We start from the raw sequence: 19,855 nt of genomic DNA, 5'->3' as shown, positions 1-19,855 counted from the left end.
GTTCTTATTTGCCTAGCGTGAATAGTTATAAATTTGCTGAAGTCAAACCCACACGATTTCTCTAGTTTTACAGTGACATTCAGAGGAACTTGAGGGATTTATCTCTAACTACAATATGAACACATCTTCCATAAAGTCTGATTTGCCAACCAGGGAGCTTGAGAAACAGAAAAATCGCAACAACATATTACTAAACAAAATATGCCCCGTTAGTAGCATCAAAGAGTTACATTCTTTTTTCTTAACCATGACCAAAAAGTCCACACAGGAAACTGCAGATATAAAACAAGCACCGATGCACAATATATTACACATTTGTAATTGTATAATATACAATTCTGATAGTATCATAGTTGATTAAAGTATTGAAAAACATAATTTCGAATAGCTCTATCGTTTTTTATACACGCAACAGTAGTTAAACCAAACCAATAAAGAAAAAAAATATCTGCAAACCCCCCAAAAAACAATCAACACACATCTTTCTTCACCATTTTCACAAACCTTTCTTCTAAAGAGAGGGATAATGATGACATGTCTTTGTTAATAGATATTATTAGAGAGTATACAGTGGGAAGAACTCATCAGCATATAGGAGAAGTTACATGTAGATTTTATGAATGATCATATGAATGCTCCCGATATTACAAAATAAATTCAGATGCAGTGATCAATTAGTCCGATCACCACATTGGAGTCAGCTGTATCTACAGTAACATAATTGTTCCCATTAAAAAGGATTACTTTAGTATCTATGCGAAATAACACTATTAGAAACCGCTCATTTACATTTGATTGTCGTTACAAAATGTCTATAAATCAAAGTCATCTATAAGGTATAAAAGCAGAACACGTTTCTAAAAAATACCATCAAAAAGAAATCTCAGAATTCTGTATATCATCTGTGGCAAGGCCTTAGAACAACATGACACGTCAGTTCACATTATACTCCACTTGTGTACAGGTTGTTTTTTTTTAAATATATGGCTACATGCCATGCCAGGATCTACAGTTTAGTACAGCAGGTGAAGGCAACATCACTCACACCTTTCCAATCGTACGTGGCCTTGAGAAACCTCACAATGGATTGATTCGCTGACAACTTGTAAAAGTATGGCTATAAGATTAAAACGTCTGAGACAAAGATCAGAGCCAAAGTGGTGTACAACAATCTCTGTCAGGCTCCGTATATTAAATCCTCTGGTGATCATGAAGTTGTGTTCACCTCTCCTCTATATTGGCCACTATTTATTTACATTTTCAGTTGATTTAAATATAAAAGTTTAAAGGTTTATGATGTTGGTTTGAATTACTGCCTCTTAAAGAGTCCAATCACCATGCAACGGCCACAAACATATCCATCCTGGCACTTTTCACACACTCGAAAAGGCTCCACTGCAAACAGATCCCACTCCGATTCAGCAAAACAAACAGTTCCCCTGCAGCATGACAAAAGTCCAGCGTGCCGAAATAGCAGAATAAAACTCTTAATTCAAGCTCTCATTCTATGTTGCAACAAAGTTTTAAAGAGGCAAACGTTGGTGTCCTTTTCACAGGAAACAGTCCGATCATCTTCTGAAGGTTTGGAGGCCACGTTGTCTTTTTTCCCCGATTGATATTAAAACATGGACACATTGAGAACCTGGAGACAAACAGAAAAAAAAAAAAGGATTTAGACATTTGTCGTCCTAACATTAGGAAAAACGGAATCTTTTAGACGAGATAGTAACAATTGTGATTTCTGATTCGGTCCAAGATGAAGCGAGAACTAGACTTCAGAATTTACGTGTGTCGTCTTCGTTCCGCATTTTTGGATTTGACACACCAGCTTATATTTTTCTAATCCCCCGTCTCCGTTATCATCTCCACATGCACGTTCTCTTTCACAGCAGTTCTCCGACATACACGACCAAACCATTTCAGCCTCTCACTTTCCCACATTGACCTTTAAAGCTCATGTTGATAATCTCTGAAGGAACTGAGGCTGAAATCAGGTTCGTTCTCCGGAAATAAATCGTGTTTTTCTTTTATTGCTAGGGAACAGCTTGCTGTGGCCTCTTTCCTCCCTCTTTTAGACTGTAGTGATATTTTCTATACGAATTCCCCAGCACACTCATTACATTCTGCTCATCCTGGAGCTCTATGATTTATAACTGGATGGAAACATCTTATCCATCGCTGCACTCTGTATTCCTCGGTCTATTGGCCATCACTGTCCTTATTCAGACTTTTACAACTTTATGTATAAATCTAGTTTTGGTATGCTCCTCCCACATGTTGCATAAAGTTACAGGTCATAACATACATAACTCATCACTCTGTTTACTCAGTATTTGGGATCAACCATCCAAAGCTGATGAGGGTGAAAAAAAAGACTTCTGCAAACATCAATATCCACAGAGACTCCGATATTCTGCACATATTCTACCCGCTATTTACACGACAACTATGGAAACTGCATTGCATTTTGTAGTTCAATTTGAGAAAAGTTTCCCGTTCAGGCAGCAACACTTTGTTAACAATCATTGTACACACAGAAACACCAGAAATGCTGGAGTTGCATGTTACTTTGGAATTCTACATTGTTACTTATGTCGATCTACTTGCACACAGACAGAAAAACTACTGACTGATCAGCATTTCAAAAAAAAATTTGTATTTTCGTTTTTTGAAAATCTAATTTTATTGCTTATTTTGCAATTTACTGCTTAAAACAAACAATATCAAACTGCTTAGGGCCACTGTACATTTGTGAAAATCCAAAACACTGATTAATGGTGGTGTTTCTCTGCAGTGGACAACAGAAGTTGCTCATAACAGTTACAAAAATGTGTGGCCGAATGTTCCTGTTTTGTCATAAATAACAGTGGTGATGAGTGGAATAATCCTACCGAATCATCCATGATAGAAGACGGATCAAAATAGTCTGGTTTTAGTTCGGTTCGCTCTCTGCGGTTCTTTGACGCCGGCTGGAAAATAAAAGGAGCTCAATTAGATGGACGCACCAAATAGTGACATGAAAATATGATTGTAGTGATTCGCCAAATAATGAAAACTAAAAAAAAAACAACATCCTGATAGGTCCCTCAGATAAGATATAATCATTTAAACTTAATGACGTGAAAAATTGGAATTAGTGAAACCAGTGAAGAGCAATAATACTCCTTCAGTTCGTACAAAAACATGCATTCACTTGGATTTTAATCATCAACTCAACATAAAACTGTTATTGTTTCAATAAAAAAAAATACTTTTGCTGGCCCTAAAAATATGACTGTTAGGGTTGTTGCAGCATTTTTATGGCACACAAAATTTATTTTAATATTTCCTTATTTACCAAATCGATGTCCATTGTATCAAAATCCATGCCCTCATTGATGTCTTCCAGGCGGTCCTCAGATGACATCATCACATCCTCCATTATGGGCTCCTCATCGTCCTCCATGAGCCCAGAGCCTCGACGACTGTGGAGAACACAAGACAAATGCATCAGTTGTACGATGTTTTCAACATGTCAACCCTTCGTTATCGTACAGCAAAGACAGTCTTACAGCGCCTGCTGCATGTGGCTCCTCATCTTGGCATAGTGCATGCTGACCCGCTCTTGCTGCTGCCGAGCCTCAGCTTGTTGTCTCTGTGTTATCATCCAAGTAACCTGGGTGCTGTGACATGAGCATTATTTCAAAATCTGCACTACTGAGCTAATAAAAAAGGAGCATATAACATTTTCAGGTTGTTATTAAGAGGTACGGCATTAAGATCAATATTGTACTTGTAATCAATGGAAGCTTGGTGTTGATGGTATGGCTGCTGCTGCTGCTGCTGCTGCTGCTGCTGCTGCTGCTGCTGCTGCGGAGCCACGGGTTGATGAGGATGCTGCTCTACGGGCATTGTGAACTGTGCAGCTGTGTAGCTGTCCTCGGGCCTCATCTTCTTTGGATCCCGCAGCACGGTGGACGTGAGGTGGGGCGAATGCATCATCATCGGAGTCTGCACGTTCTGCTCCCGGTTCAGCCAGACAGCAACACTGCTGCTGCAGCTGTTCTCCTCTGCTTGAGAAACAGGCGTGTGGCACAAGTTGAAGTTCGCAGTGTGCACAGTTGTGTGTGTTTGTGCTCTCTGATTTGTTATGATAATGGCAGCCTCCTGTGTTTTTCACAAACCATTGAGCAAATATTTGATAGTTCGAAGGCAACACAGTTAAGATACACAGACACACATCAAAATGCCTTTTATACATCATTAGAAAATATCGGCCTGTTACTGTAAGCGTGACTAACTTCACAGTTGTTCTGGGGCAGATAAAATAATGCTGCACGTCAGTTTCCATAAATTTATTGTGAATGAAAACTGCTCACCTTCGGGTAGTTTTCTTTTGCTCGCGGCAGCTGGCTTCGACTTCTTACTCCTGATGGTGGACCCTCGACTGCTGATCCCGCTGATGACAGACATTGTGTCATCATCCCCACCAGCCTGGAGGGAATTCCTGTACGAGATGAGTGGCAACCAGCAGTCCTCCCTCTGCAGGGCCATCTGAAATGTCATGAATCGCTCCAAGTACATGTGACTGGAAAAGTTAGAATCACAATGTTAGTGTGCTTTCCGAGGTCTTCATCAGAACCATGCTCTTATAACACACTATGGCTCAAACGTACACTGTCTTCTTGTCCTGTCGTAGCAGTTTGCTCGAGAACTCGCTCAGGATGTCTAAAAACGGCAGATTAAGCGGAGGATTGCCTTCTCCTTGGGGACTGGGCTCTTTAAACGCAAACTCAATCCCATCCCTGAAACAAATAATGAAACGACAAATTGAAAACTTACTGAAGGAAATCTAATGGCGTAATCAATAACATCCACGGAAGACAGCTGCTTACTTATGAAGCATGGCTATAGCCTCCCTGGTTTTCAATTGATCCAAGCCGAAGGTGAGCGAGAAGCGTCGAGCGAGCTCTTTGATCCCGCAGAAGGCCGACGACGAGCGGTCGAAAGTGAAGCCGAGTTCAGATAGCATCTCATTGAACAACTGAAACGGACGATCACATAAATGTCACTTTTAGAACACAACGTGAGAGATCTGATTCTGACATTAATGCGTTCTGGATTATCAAGATTCAATCAATTATTAAAATACAAACAATGAATCACGAAGCATGCAACAAGTCTCCATCTGGATAGTGTCTTACCTTCTGCAGGCTCAGTAAGAGTGTCTTTGCACACAGTACTTTGTCGATTTGTCTTGTTTTACTCATTGTTTCCTTAATGATGTCCCCATAATCATTGTAATACTGTTTAGAAAAAGAAAAAGAAAATTACAAAAAAGAGCGAGGCCAATATTTGATAACAGAACTGAAGGATTTCAACATACCCGCATGTACTGCTTAAATATATCTGCTCCAGTGTCCATTTCCACAACGTTGTATATGATGAGTTTGCAATAGGCGGCAAGAAGGTTCCTCCGCTTGTGCAGAGCCTCGATTTTACTGGCTTCATCATCCTGCTGTCCATCTGAAAATTAAAAACATGACAAAAATGTATTTAAAAATAAATAAATAAATACTGAGTTATAGACATCTTGAATGTAGTTTGGGAAGACTGGGAATTGATTTCTAAACCTGTGCTGTTGCTGTCATCATCCTGATCAATAAAAACGTGATCCAGGATGAAGTTGAGCAGCTCTGCCTGTAAAGAAGAGTCTGGCATGTAGACCAGAGGCTCCAGCTGTTCACGGCCTGAGGACATAATTTGGTGGCTGAAGATGAGGAGCAGATCACACAGTATGGTGAAGGCCTGCAACAAACACAACCCATCCGCATTGTTGATAATACTAAGAAACCTGAATAAAAATCATGCATCCCGGAGAGGAATGAAAGAGGAATCATAATCCCACCTGTTCTTTGACACCTGTGTTGATGGTATTTATGTAACGCTGACACATCAAGCAGAAAGCTCTCATTTGCTTTCTTAAAGTCACCATGTCACCCTGAAAATGATAAGTTGACAATGTTTTTCATATTAGTTATAATTACCCAGCTTTTGAAAGCGCGAGTATGAAAATAAAGTCAGAGCCATATAAAATTGTGGTATAGCACAGTAGTGAATCAAAGCCAGCCATTGATTGAAAACGTTTAATAAATATTTTGGTGATAGAAAAAGATGTACACTGAAGTTTTTAAAGCCATAATGAACATTTGTGATAATGTTCAGGAAAAAATCTTAATAGTAATAAGGAAATGAAGCAGTTTTGCTATAAAAAATGTGACACAACACTATCATGTTTATTTGACAAATCCACTTTTTATGTCAACGCACATCGACCATCACATTATATTTTATTTTCTTATTGGTTAATGTGACCAGTACCTTTGAAGAAGTGCCGTCTGAGACCTTCGCTAGATGCCACAGGATAATGTAGTGAGTGCACTTCATCGCATGAATCACAATCTGAGGGGAAAAGAATCAAGCAGAGATCAGATGCTTCCTGAAACTGTGGGACTGATCAAAATGCTGCTTTCTGTTCATTTGTGTGATGAGGTTGACATTGTGTTGATTTAAAAAAGAAATGAAAACAAGACAAGAAAGTATTTGAGCATTTGCATTAGATGAGTCGTTGACTTCCTTTACATGGTTTGTGCATGAAGTGAATGAAAATATGCATAACAACATGAAAATGTTCCCATCCTACATAAGCACCGTTGGAAATATAAGACATGCTTATTTTTTCCAAGAAAATGGTCTGAAGAAGTGGGGTTCTTTTATTCGGGGAACTAAAAAAACAAAAAAACTGGATGTTCTTAACAAGCCAATCAAAGATTTAAAATTCCTGCATCTCACATGCTTTAGATGGCAGTGATGGTGGAATAGTGAGGAACTGAAGTTGGAAGTTTGTCAAAGTTGCACGGTTACACGGTTGTCCAGAACAATGATCATTAAAAAAAAAAAATACATATCAAGGTTTTAGCATTTTGGAGATGAAAATGACAAATCTCGAGGCGATTCGACTGCTGGGGCTGTAATACCTGTTCAGGCATATCCCCGTTTTGCAGCCCTGTGTTGAGTAGCCTGTAGTTGCTGGTGAAGAGATCCCACTTGGAAAGATCATGTGCACTGCGAGCAGAAAAACAAAACAAATGTAAATGAGTAATATACATGTATTTATGAAAATACTATACAATTAGTTTTCGTAACTTCCAAAGTCACTCGAGGGAAAGATGCTGGCAAATATAAAGCGGCTACTTCTTTATTTTCATTCCAGAAAAAAACTTTTTCTGTCATTGTTTTCTGATTTGAATAAATATTCAGAAAATAGAAAAAAAATTGCTTCTACTGATGGCGATAATATAAATTCTGTCTATCAAACTTGGGAGTGCGACTAATTGTAGTTAAAATACACATAAAACAACATTAAAAATACCAGAATAGTGCAACTAAAAACTACAAATAAATTTTGTTATCAAACCGTCTTTAATGAGTAGTGAGTTGAAATGTTTAGCACAGACTTGTGAAGTGCTTTACTTGTGGAAAGCGCTGATCTTCTTCAGTGTCGACAGAACCTGGTAAGCATCATCCTCGTCTGGTTCTTCACCCTGACAGACAGACAGACAGACAGACAGACCAGATCAGATCAGATCAGATCAGATCAGATCAGACCATCTAAATCCTGGACACACTTTAAATAGAAACACGTGAGCATGATTTAAAGCAGAGTCTCTTGGCACAAGCAGTACCTCTTGCAGGAAGTCCTCCAGAAGACGACTGTACTTGTCGACGAGCTCGTCGAGCAGCTGGGATCGAGCGATGTCCACGCGGTTGAAGATGGTGAACTCCTCGTTGCAGAGATGGTGGTAGGTGGTGGAGCAGGCCTCCAGGACCTCCGTGTCGGTGTGTTTATCCACAACCTCCCACACTTGTCGCAACAAGGCATCCAAATGCTGAATGAAAACGTCATTGTTTACACCTTGTGTTTTAGGTTGTGGTGATGTGAATAGAAGTTCAAACAGCGACAAACCTTCTCTAAGCGTCCAGTGGTGTAGATGTCGAGGTCAAAGTACTTTGGGATTTGTAGCAAGTTGGTGACTTTATCAATATCAACACAGTACTGAGACACAACAGACACAGCAATTAGTCTGGATAGTTGAGAATGAGACATGTTAAAATTAATTTAAAAATTTTTATTTTTATTTTTAAATAGTTGTGACTTTCACTGTTGTGCTCACCTTTGCCAGCAACAGAGGCAAAGCCACTGCAAACATCTCTGTGATCCGTGTCCGGTCATCCAGCTGAGTTTTCTTCTCTTTGGCAGTCAGTACCTTTACAATGCAAAATAGCAACATGAAATCAAGTTCACGTCCAGATATCCAGCGTGACCTGCAGACACTCACCCTCTTCCCTGAGCCTCTGCCTACTGGAGGGTGGCATTCACAAGCCTGCCTGATGGCACAGAGCATGATCTCAACCAGGGCGGTTTCCTGCCTGTCAGTGAGGGCTGGTATAGAAGGAACAAAGAAACAACAAAGAAAACCGGGGAACAAAAGGTTGAAATTCAGCAATTTCCAAAAATTATTAGTCCAAAAATCTCAGAAGGCAATTATGTTGGGCAGCCATTCCTTACCCTCCTCTCCTGGCACGGGCTCATCCAACAACAAACTGATCATCGTCTCCCAGTCTTTGAGCAGCTCGGCCCCACACTCCCACAAGCTGTCCACCAGGTAGGCTCCATGTTCATGAAGCTGAAAAATACCAGACACAAGGCAGCTATGTGATAGGAAAAATACTATTACAGGATACTGATGCAAATGTATAATCGTTTTCCAGAAACTCCAGACGAAATGTCTGACATTCCGATTGGGTTTTATGATGAAAATGGGTACAGCATCGTGCAGCAGCCTGGTCACCTCACTCTCCAAGAAGAAGAAGACAGTGGTCTTGATGAGGCCACCATTAAGGCTCTGCCTGCCTCTCCTGGGAAGTCCTTCATCGTCTGGACCTCGATGGCTGAACAGCCTTCGATAAGCAGAATGGAGCATTGCAAGTAAGAGGTGAAAAGGGTAAAAAAACACATTGCAGTCCCTTTAATTACACTACAGGATGACATTTCACATGTTTACAGTCATTTCACAGAAAGTACTGCTTGCACAATATAAGTCAAAGCACCGACTGAATGTAGAAAAAGAGCACTTTGAGGATGCACAATTTAAATACAGAAGAAATAGAATCATAAGTACAATATATGTGGGTGTTTTTTAATCAAGTTAAATGAAGTGAAGAATCTGAGGCTGAAAGAAAAAAAAGTGTACCTCAGCCAGACTCAAGTGAATCTGTTGATATGATAAATTGATCAAGGTTGCCGTCAGTCCTGCACCATTAAAACCATAAAGTACGGCGGGTCAATGACACCTTGATGAAAGAAAACACTTACTTCTTGAACAAAAACTCCCCTGCAGAAACAGCGATGGGTCGGTGTGCCGAGTAAACCAGATGATAAACACTCTCACAGTCCTCCGCTGTCAGGACCTCATCACTACTCCTGTTACAGAAGAAACACACACGGTCTCAGTGATAAAAGCCAGGTCCACTCACTTATAAGAGACACAAAGCAAGCACTGTGATGCATTTAGACCTACTGATGACAGCGGGTGTGAAATATTTTATAGAAGTCATTTCTAAGTAATTGGCACACTGCTGGAAAAATAGATCTGACAGCACTAATAGACAAAACTAAACACTGCATCCCTAACCATGATAAGTTTTCCAGCAGGCATATATTCTTTTTATTTATTCAAATTAGCTATTTAAAAAGATTGGGTGTTACTTACTGTAAAACAAGAGTCAGAAGTTTAATAGCTTGCACTGCAACATCGTACTCCTTATCCAGAGTCATAGAGACAATGCGATCCTGTGAGACAGAATCAAACACGGGAGTCAAATCAGTTCTCTGAAGGATCAGAAATATAAGCACGATCGAAACAAAGCCACTTTTAAAATAGTATCAAAAATAAGTTTAAATGAAGTGTATTTGCAAGTGTAAACTCAACAAGCAGCCTCTAAAGCTGGAGGCTCAAATTCATTTTAGGGGCCACATAAAGCCAAGTTTCATATCATTAACTAATATAACTAATACATACAGCCCCAGATATCCTCGTGGTTTTATTACAGTGCAGTACTGTACAAGTAGATTTGGGAACATTTGCTATTAAACATACAATCATATTTATCATTGCAATACAAACAAATTGAAAATTCTTGTAGGAAAAAACCAGGTTGCACAATTCCTGCAGCCTCCCGTGTGTTTTGACAAACTCTCCCCTAAAAGATGTCTTTCATGCTGATCCTGTTTCACTCGCAATAAAGTAACTTGTTTTTACTGCTGCAATATTACAGGCATTGCAGCCTTTGTTGTTCAGTTCTCAGTCTCAGTGTTGGTTTTATTGAAAATTGGCTGTCAAGTTCTCCTTTATTTATTTATTTTCACATTATGCAAGGTCATCCTACACGCTGGGTCTGGCCCGTGGACCTTATGCTTGACATGCTTGCCGTAAATGGTACTGAAGCGGCGTAGCTGCTGGCTCACCTTGAAACGACTTGTGAAGAGCTCCAGTCGAGTGCTGAGCTCTCGGTTGTAGAAGAGGCTTTGAAGGGCAGTCAAGCACTTCAGTCGCACCTCGCCTTGCTGGAGTCAAAGATAACCATTTTTGTAAACTGTACCTCCCCAATGATGAATACTCAGAATCAAGAAGGAAGAATTTCCTTTGGTTTTAGTCTGTTCTTACATACCATATCTGCTCACCTTGTCATGCATTGTCCAGCCAACATACTTCAAGTAACTGTCATTGAGGAAGGCGTCGCTGTAGAGCTTCATCCACACGCCGATCTCCTCGATGCAGACAGCTCGGATTTCAGCGATTGCGTCCCTGAAAGACATCAGAGAAAGAGCCTCAGTTCCGTCACTGCACATGATATACAGTCTGTCTGGATTCAAACTACTGACTTTGTCTATTGATTTTACTGTTTTTTGAGTTTACGTAAGTTAAGGTTGTTTACAGCTCTGGATCAATACCTCAGATGACATGTCTGCTTCTGCAGATGCTCAATTACATTTACATTTTTTTCCAACAACAGAAGCTTGACACTAGAGGGTGCCAACGAGCTACAAATAGACACTGAGCTCCAAGCTGCATGAGAAAAGACTCAAGTATGACTACAGGCCTGACAGGAATCCCTCATACTCAACATGCACAGTGAGAGAGCAATGGAGGACTGACATACCGATATCTGTGAACGAACACTCCTTTGAAAATTGCATTCATCATGTTTTCAATTTCATCTTGGTTTTCTTGAAGCTGAAAGAAAAGATGCAACGTTTTAAGTTGTGAAAACAGCCCAAAAACAATAAGTTATACATAATGAAAATAATGAAAATGAACCCCAAATACTAGCTAATAAGATCTTCTCTTAAGTATAAACCACTGGAGAGGAGATTATTGATCACTATGGATTTGGGGAATCTAAAATGAACTGTGTGAATATAAGTGTATAACTGTGTTTTCTCTGTTAGTCCTTTGATAGAGGGCCACCGTGCCTATTCAGTTATACTTTTATATGATATAGATAGAAATTATAAATTGTAGCTGTGCTTTGAGTTTTACAAAATATGCTGTATAAATAAAATCTGGTGTTGTAGCATTGATAGCCTTACTCAGAATATATTTAAAGCTTGTTTTGTGAACATTGGGGGACATTAATGCTTTATTTTGAGTTGCTCTCTGTGACACATGGACCATTTCAGAGCAAAAATAAAACAAAAAATTTCCTGATTCGGAATATTTGCATTAACACCTGTGTCAGCGTGTAGTTTGTACGTTCTGAAATAACAAACGTCCTTGTTGCCTGTGGTTTTACAAGCTAATGTGAAAAATGCCTTAAAGCATCTGGATTGATCTACCTCAACTTCAGTTCAACTATAAAGAAACAAAATGTCTTCGTGCACGTCCAGAGAGTGTTTCTGCAAATACGGCAAAAAACAGGCAATAGAAATTTTTGGTTTTGGGGAAACACTCTCCAGGAGAGTCGGTCACCATGAAAAAGTCCCCAGAACCAAACAGTTTAAAAATAGCTTGAGTAAAACAACTTTTGTTCTCCTCACCTCTTTACGCTTCTGTAACAGCAGCTCCAGCCTATCATTGGCCCTTTTTGCGACGACTTTGTTCCTCTCCGCCTCATACTGTCTCTGTGTGTTGTCCATATTGATGCTCAGGTTGAGAGCAACGTTGACCAAGGCCGTCATCAGCTTCAAGGCTGCCCGAGAAAACAAAGTTCAACACAAGCCTGAAAGAATGACGGCTTCCCAGACAGTAACTGCTTGAAAGGGGGAGAATATAGCCGCACTGATACTGACCTGCCAGTGTGCTTGTATGTCTGAATGCCCTGACCTGTGAGTCCGACAGGCCCGTGAGTAGTGAGATGATCGTGTCCATCATGTATTCATCGTAAATGATGCTGTACTGGCACTGTCGCACCAGAACAGCGATGAAGTCACAAAAGCTTATCCTGAATTTTTTCCACTGTGGTCCTGAGAGAGTTAATGGATAGTCGCCACTGTCCTGTGTAGTGACAGCAGAAATACCCTTGTTTCATACTATTATTATTAACCATTAACAGCTTCTGTTATGAAAACAACTTGTGCTTTTGTATAACTGCACAGATTTATGGATCGTTTAAAAAAAATTTTTTTTAATTATCTTAAAAACCCAGTCTGCATTACCTCATCAAACTCCTCCGTCATTTTGCGGATGATTTCAGAGTTCTGCATATTTCTGAACATCTCTCCACTCACCGCACCTGTGAGATGAAACGGCAGTAAAAATATTCAGCATTAGAATTTGCTCTCAGGCTCCTGGACTGCTCCATACTCTGACACAATGTGAAGCTCCTACCTTTACAACCAGAGCACTGAATGAAGAAGTTGATTAAGTCCAAAAGAGCAGTGTCCCTGTCATGTTTGTACGCCTCGATCCAGTCATCAACAACAGACTGGGGAATAAAACATAACCTGAGTTTAACCACAATATGTGCTCATGCAATAAAAATATATTACATTATTTCAAAGCAATATTTTGCATTATTAGAAGTAATCGGGCTATCCTAAATTCAACGACAGATCTTATCCATCAAGTAATGAAAAGTACCTAAAACATTTTTACCACAGGGACTAAAACTGTGAAAATATTGTCAGATTTTGGAATTACTGGCATGACAATAAGAGGAAAGTACAAAGCATGACCAACGCTGGTAAACCCACCTGTGTGGCACTCTTCCCCATTTTAATCATATCAAAAAGAGTCATGTTCTCCATCCCATTCTCGTGATGGTGGCCATTCACCCGGCCAGCAGCGGGGGCCCTCCCGGCCCCCCCTCCTCTGGCCCTCTCCCCAATGGCCTTCTTCCCTTTCTTGGCTGCCTGTTGGGGAGAAAGTGATAATATATTAGTAAAACTACCGCTCGAAGACACATGGATTCATTATGAACTTTTTCTATGCGAGTGTTGAAAATGAAAGATTCCCTAATGAAACCTTAAATCACACACAGGCAGTAAAACAGAAGTGGATTGTGGCATGATAAAACTGCTGCAAAACCAGTGTTAATACACTTACTACTCCGATGAAAAATTACAAACATACCGCGCCCTTTCCTGACTTTGCATTTTTGCCATCAGGATCCTCGAGGTCGGTATCTGATGACAACTGAGATTCTGCCTCCCTGTAGAGATCGCAGAAAGTCACTGCCACAGTCAAAGCAAAAGGTGATCGTGATTTGATTTGATGGCACAATTTCTGCATTGAATCACTTACGGAGGAAACTGAAACTCTGTGTGCAAATCCTGCGCTGCTAACATTTCTGGAACATTTTCTGGCTCGGCTGGTGTTGGGTGCCTCGACTGCTCTGGACCTCAAACAAGAAGGGACGTCTTCAGCAACACCTGCGAAGAAAAAAAAAAATTCAACTCAACTGCAAAACAATTATTTATGACCGACCATCCTTTTAAAATTTAAACCATCGTGGGCTACTTGGGATTCTGTGTCTTGCCTGAGGATCCTTTAACATATGGACGGGGCGAGATGAAGCATCTAAACATTAACTTTGGGACGAGATGGCGACCTGCTCTACGAACTGAACCTTGTCAGAAAATTCACAGTAGACTTTAACACACTATTCAGGGCTTGTGGACTCTAGTCAAGATAGCTTATCTGGATAATGGTAAAGCAGCAGCCACATGCATGCACACACACACACACACACACACACACACACACACACACACACACACACACACACACACACACACACACACACACACACACACACACACACACACACACACACACACACACACACACACACACACACACACACACACACACACACACACACACAAACACTCTGTGTGAGCATGCAGAATACACTGACGGAAAAACAAACACTGGATTTCAATCAAGTGTTAATGTGTCTCTAAAAGGGTGACCACATATTTAAAATAAATTACTGTGCAAGTTAAACAGTCGCTAAACTCTGCCAATACGAATTCCGTTTGGTCAGCAGCAATGGAAAAAAGTGCCAACACACCAACAGTGTTTCCTCAATCTGAATTGCAACATATTTTCTATTAAGTCAGCGAGACATGACAAATTTAGTGCTGAGATAATAAGACTTCATGCAAATTGATAAACAATCCTGTTTAAGGGGGTTTGATTTGATTGCACAATTCACATAAAGCAGCAAGAAAATAAAAGTCACGTATTAAAGTGGAACTGGGCGTTGGACAGCGCACTGATGTTGTGGTCAGAAGTCTCCCCTCGTGCAGTGTTAAGACAAAAAGCTGTTATTTGCTGTGTCTGAGGCAAAGTCCTTGAAACAATAATAGAGTCAAAGCAAAGCCAGACAGGTCATGATTATGTTCCAAAAAAAAAAAAAGAATTGTTTAAAAATCATTTTAAACAACTCAAGAGGTGGGTCTTGGCTGTTGCCTGGCAACAGTCTTGTTTCTGAGTAAATAATGACAGTCAGTGACTTATTCCCCCCACAAACATTAAACGGGTAACACTGTCACTCTGCAGCTACTTCAGCTGCATTTACACCTTAAATCAGAACGCAGAGGGTGAACTACACAGATCAATAAACCTTTTAGAAAGGCTGATAACAACGTTATGTAATTAATGCACATTTCTACTGATGACAACTGAATCGTGGGCTCTCTAATTACCATACATTACTGACAAAATCAAGAAGCGAGGCTTAAGACGATGTTATTAATAGCTAAAGTAATCATCAGCAATCTGTATTGCTGGTTCCCACTTCTTGAAAATCTGGAGTGGCCTTTTCCTGCTCTTTTGAAAATATTATTTTTCCTCTTACAGCATCTTCCTGTTCGGGGTTGCCACATTAGATCATCCTCGCCTGTATGCTCCTCGGTATTTGCACTGGCAGTCTGTTTGCAACCGTTTCACACGTATGCATGCAAATAGTACAAGGCCTCGGCTTTAATAGAGCAATAATAAATCTCTGACTGATCCTGCTCAGCGGCAGAAATGAGCTCTTACTCGCAATGAGATGATATTGTCGGTTAAACTGAAAGAACGATTAAGTCACAGTCTGCGCACATTGTAAATAGATAGATAGATAGATAGACTTATCCATCTGGTAAGGGGACAACACACGATGAATGAGACATTAGGTCATATTATTATTTGATTATATTTTGAATAATGTTTTACTCAATTTGACAACTGCTACGGTAGATTAGCTTTTTAGGTAAAGACATAAAAAGAAGATTCTGACCATCCATGTTCTACAACACTTTATCCAACTGTGATACAAGAAGCTGGAGCCAATCCCAGCTTACTACGAATGAAAGCAGGCTACACCCTGGACAGATCACAGGGCAAACACAGAGACAAGACAGTCTCACACACAATCACATCTACAGGCAATTAAAGGTCACTATTCAACCTCAAAAGCATGCTTTTGTACCGTGGGAAGAAACAATATTTTCAATTGAAAACCTACATGAGGACATTCAAAATCTGCAAATAAAAGCTCCTGAGAGCCAAACCCAGACTTGAACCAGGGACTTTCCTGCAGTGAGGTAAGAATACCAATCACTACACCATTGTGCAGCCCAGAATACCGGAGCAAGATGCTAAACGCAACAACAAACATATAAAGCTTTAAAAAATGTGACGAATTTTAAATAAATATGTTTATGCCCATAAAGGATGACAAAACCACCTGAAACTCACAACATCCATGTCGTCTTTTTCCTCACAATTAATAAGCTTTAGATCAAATTTCATTAATCTATCACAGGGAAATTGTAAAGTGTGTGCAAAACATAATTCACCATGTTCTTAATACGCACGTTCCCTTATTCAGCTTGATTTTATATGTATGTGTTCAAAGCGTAAAGGACATCCATCTATACATGAGGTATAATATTTTGTAAATATGTTGGATCTCTGATTAAATCATAGATATGAAGCTTGTGGTCTGTTCTTGTTGAACTTGTGAGTGATAAATGTTGGATTGTTGTGTTGTGCAGGGACACATGCGAGAAGTAGGAAGACTTTTCACTGGCTGTGGCTCATTCAAGTCGATGAGCCCAACCAAACGGGCATGTTTAACAGTAAGAGTGTTACTACAGTTTAATTTAATTTCCGTAACGTTGCTTGATTAGACGAAGTGGCAAACCCCGGACTGTAAATAATCCACACGGTTGTTTATGTGTTATAAACAGACTAAAGGCCTGACGTCGTGGCGCCTTAATTCGCACGCGCAGGGTGTAAAAGCTAATGACTCTCCTGGACTGGCGATGTGACATTATCGTGGGTAGGTACTTCCAGATCGCAGATGGTAGTAAACACAGCTCGGATCTGAAACAAGCTGATCTGACAACACCTCTGACAGGCGCAGTTGTATACTTCGGAAGTACAGGGAGGACTGGAGATGTCTCCGAGCTGCTGCTGACTCTTCTCCACTCTCGACTCCTCCTGACGTGCCAAAGCAGCTCCCTCATCCTACTGATACATCATCTTGGCGAGGAGTCTCAGCTCTCAACAGCGAAAGCCACTCGTCCGTCTATTTATCAATACCGAGCTTCGATCGTGACGAATGAAACTCCCTTCACAGATTTACGCTCATCTCATCGGCTGCTAGCTTGAGTAGCATTACTGTTAGCCGCAACTGGCTACGCAGACGAGCATAAAGAAAACAGCAGCTGGAAATACGAGGTCGAAACATGACAACCGTGTTTATTTTATTATCTTAGGAATGCGGTATCTTTTCCGTGTTCGTGACACGAGATGAAACCGATCCCGGCTGTTTTTCTTTTTCGCCACACTCCCCCCACGAAGCCGTATCAACGTTGACGTTAGCTATCCGCCATTTTACAACTTACCTCGTTTTAATTCAAAGACGGATTGAAAACAAATAATCCACACCTCGCGGACTTTGCACAGTGCGCGCGTTTGTCAACTCCCTGCACGAGCTGTCACTTTTTGTAAAACCTGAAAAATAATGTTTAATTTGCCGGCTAACGTTAGGAGGCTCCTTGGTGGCTAATGTGTGTGTTTTCGTTGTTGTGCATGTAGCGCGCACACACCACCTGTCGGCCGCTCCGGGTACTGCAGCCACACAGCCATATCCTGTGTATGAGAGCTCCAAGGCTCATCTCTACTGTCATCAGTACATAAGAGAAGATCTGAATTTAATCACCCAAAAAAAACCAACTATGAGAAATCAGGTTTTTGGCAAGAATCTGTCATAAAATGTGATCTCATATGTTTTGAAATCTCAATTAAAACATCACTTGTACATTGCAAGTTGTAATGTTGGGTGACATGCATTGTGTTTGCAAGTTACGTGCATATACAATTACATTTCCAAATAAATTCACGGAAGGAAACTAATTCATTTTTAAAGATTTTTTATTTTTATTTTTTTTGGCCTTCCCCTACTGTGGTGATTTTTGTTGCACATTTCAAGAAAAAATTACAACCATACAATGGAAACGTTCATGTTCCGATAAATTAACATAACTTGGGGCAGCTGTGGCCCAGTTGGTTGTCTTTAAATCAGAATATTACAGATTTTATTCCACATTTCAAAGTGTCCTTGAGCATGAATCTGTCCCATTGGATGGATTGTGTGCCGTACATGTGGCAGCCACATCCATTGTCTTTAAGAATAAAATAATAAAGTATTTCTATTCTAGTTATTACAAATGGAAAAAGCATGCATTCAAAATTTAGTACATATAAACTGAAATATTTTAAGCCCGTTTTGTTTTACTCTTTATAGCTTTGGCGTATAGGTTGTGAAAACAAAAATACCGTACTTAAAAATATTAGGAGACAGTCTGTGATGAAGCAAAAAGAGCTTATCCAATCCCTAAAAAACAATAATTATATCTCTTAATTGGTGATACAAATACATGTGTTGTTCATGTTTATGTATGACAAAAAATATATACAGTATTTCTGCTTGTCAAAGACTTCGATGGATTAGTCTTTAATATTTTAAGGCAATCACGTCCTCTTGGCTGAAATGAGTATGAGATCAAAATTTACCAGTTTATGTTTCACTATGTCTTGTTTTTTTCACTCTGAGTTTCTCAATGTTGCAGAATAATTATTAAAAGGTGGTTGCATGCAGACTTTTGATTTAAACTTGTATAAGAAAATTGGCAAAACGTAGGCTCATATTATTGTTATGTTGGACGTGTTTTTCAGCATTTATTGGACAAAATATAAGCTCAACTTAATCACAGCCAGAATGGCCCTTAAGTTTGTGTTTGCTCCAAAACTGTTGTAGTTAGTATTTGTTACTGTGCTGTACATGTAGGACTTCATGTTAATCCTCTGGTTATTAGAAGACTGTAGTGTCTGTAGTGACACCCAGAAAAAAAATAGCACAAGTTTAAAAGTAGTTTTCTAAGTAAAATCCCTCACAGACAAATGGTTCCTTGGATTTCACCTAATCCCTTTATTATTTATTGTGCATTTTATCATTTTCACTTGCTAAATCACATGTTGTCAAAATGTTTGTGTTCTTTCATCGTTGCTTTTTTACTACTATCCCACACATCAAGTTCAAGTTGTTATTTAATGTAGATTCCCCACAGGTGTTGGCACTCTGTCCTCAAAGTGCCCCGTCCCTGGTTCAAGTCTGGGTTGTGTTGGGGTCATTTCTGTTTGGAGTTTCTAAAGTTCTCCCCGTGCACGTGTGAGTATTCTCCAGGAACTCCAGTTTCCAGACACGGTCAAAAATGTGTTTGAGGTTAATTCACCACTCTAAAATGCCCGTGGATGTGAACGTGAGGGTGTGTGGTTTTTTGTTCCTCTGTGTTTGCCCTGTGACCGACCTGCTTACTGTTCAGCCACTGTCTGCTGGGAGAGGCTCCAGCTTCACGACTTAGTCGAATAAAGTGGTATAGAAGATGGCTGTATGGTGTCTATATTAATCACACAAATGGAGAAAAGAATATACTGTAAACACTCAAAGTCACTCAATTTCTGATTAGCTTTTTGTTAGAGTTGCATCTTCCAAAAACTACTACAGCAATTCAAGTTGCTGTCATAGGGGAATGCTAGTGATGAAGAATATGGTGCAACATTGCCTGTGGTTGAAGCATTATGTTGTGGCGTTGCATCTTCGTTGGTGTCGAGATCGGCCTTCTAGTGAGTCAGTCTGGTCGCACAGTTTTTAATGGCTTGTCTAAAACTTGGGTCATTATTGCTGCCTGGCATGCCACTCGGCATAATGACCATGAATGTGAAGAAAAAAGTGTCATAATATCATAGACCATAAT

At 40.0% G+C, this 19,855-nt stretch overlaps 1 protein-coding gene across 1 annotated transcript; it reads right to left on the bottom strand.

The window, feature by feature from the left end:
• Window positions 1-1,507: 1,507 nt before the first annotated feature.
• On the bottom strand, window positions 1,508-17,655 carry LOC308121596 (cohesin subunit SA-2-like). The gene is made up of 34 exons (XM_080482910.1): window positions 17,444-17,655; window positions 13,845-13,972; window positions 13,674-13,752; window positions 13,295-13,453; window positions 12,930-13,026; window positions 12,758-12,834; window positions 12,392-12,596; window positions 12,140-12,291; window positions 11,263-11,336; window positions 10,784-10,907; window positions 10,568-10,666; window positions 9,813-9,892; window positions 9,416-9,523; window positions 8,892-9,000; window positions 8,609-8,726; window positions 8,379-8,482; window positions 8,214-8,306; window positions 8,006-8,095; window positions 7,725-7,928; window positions 7,513-7,583; window positions 7,017-7,104; window positions 6,361-6,441; window positions 5,888-5,980; window positions 5,613-5,787; window positions 5,366-5,505; window positions 5,184-5,285; window positions 4,875-5,023; window positions 4,656-4,784; window positions 4,359-4,567; window positions 3,773-4,049; window positions 3,552-3,662; window positions 3,338-3,464; window positions 2,892-2,969; window positions 1,508-1,642 (listed from the first exon to the last, which is right to left on the bottom strand). Exons 2-34 carry the CDS (start codon window positions 13,886-13,888, stop codon window positions 1,619-1,621), a joined length of 3,870 nt encoding a protein of 1,289 aa, XP_080339036.1. The 5' UTR covers window positions 13,889-13,972; window positions 17,444-17,655; the 3' UTR covers window positions 1,508-1,618.
• Between the last annotated feature and the right edge of the window lie 2,200 nt (window positions 17,656-19,855).

This window comes from Lipophrys pholis (genome assembly GCF_963383615.2).
Source record: "Lipophrys pholis genome assembly, chromosome: 16".
Taxonomy (NCBI): domain Eukaryota; kingdom Metazoa; phylum Chordata; class Actinopteri; order Blenniiformes; family Blenniidae; genus Lipophrys; species Lipophrys pholis.
This window is presented reverse-complemented; position numbering and strand designations above follow the sequence as displayed.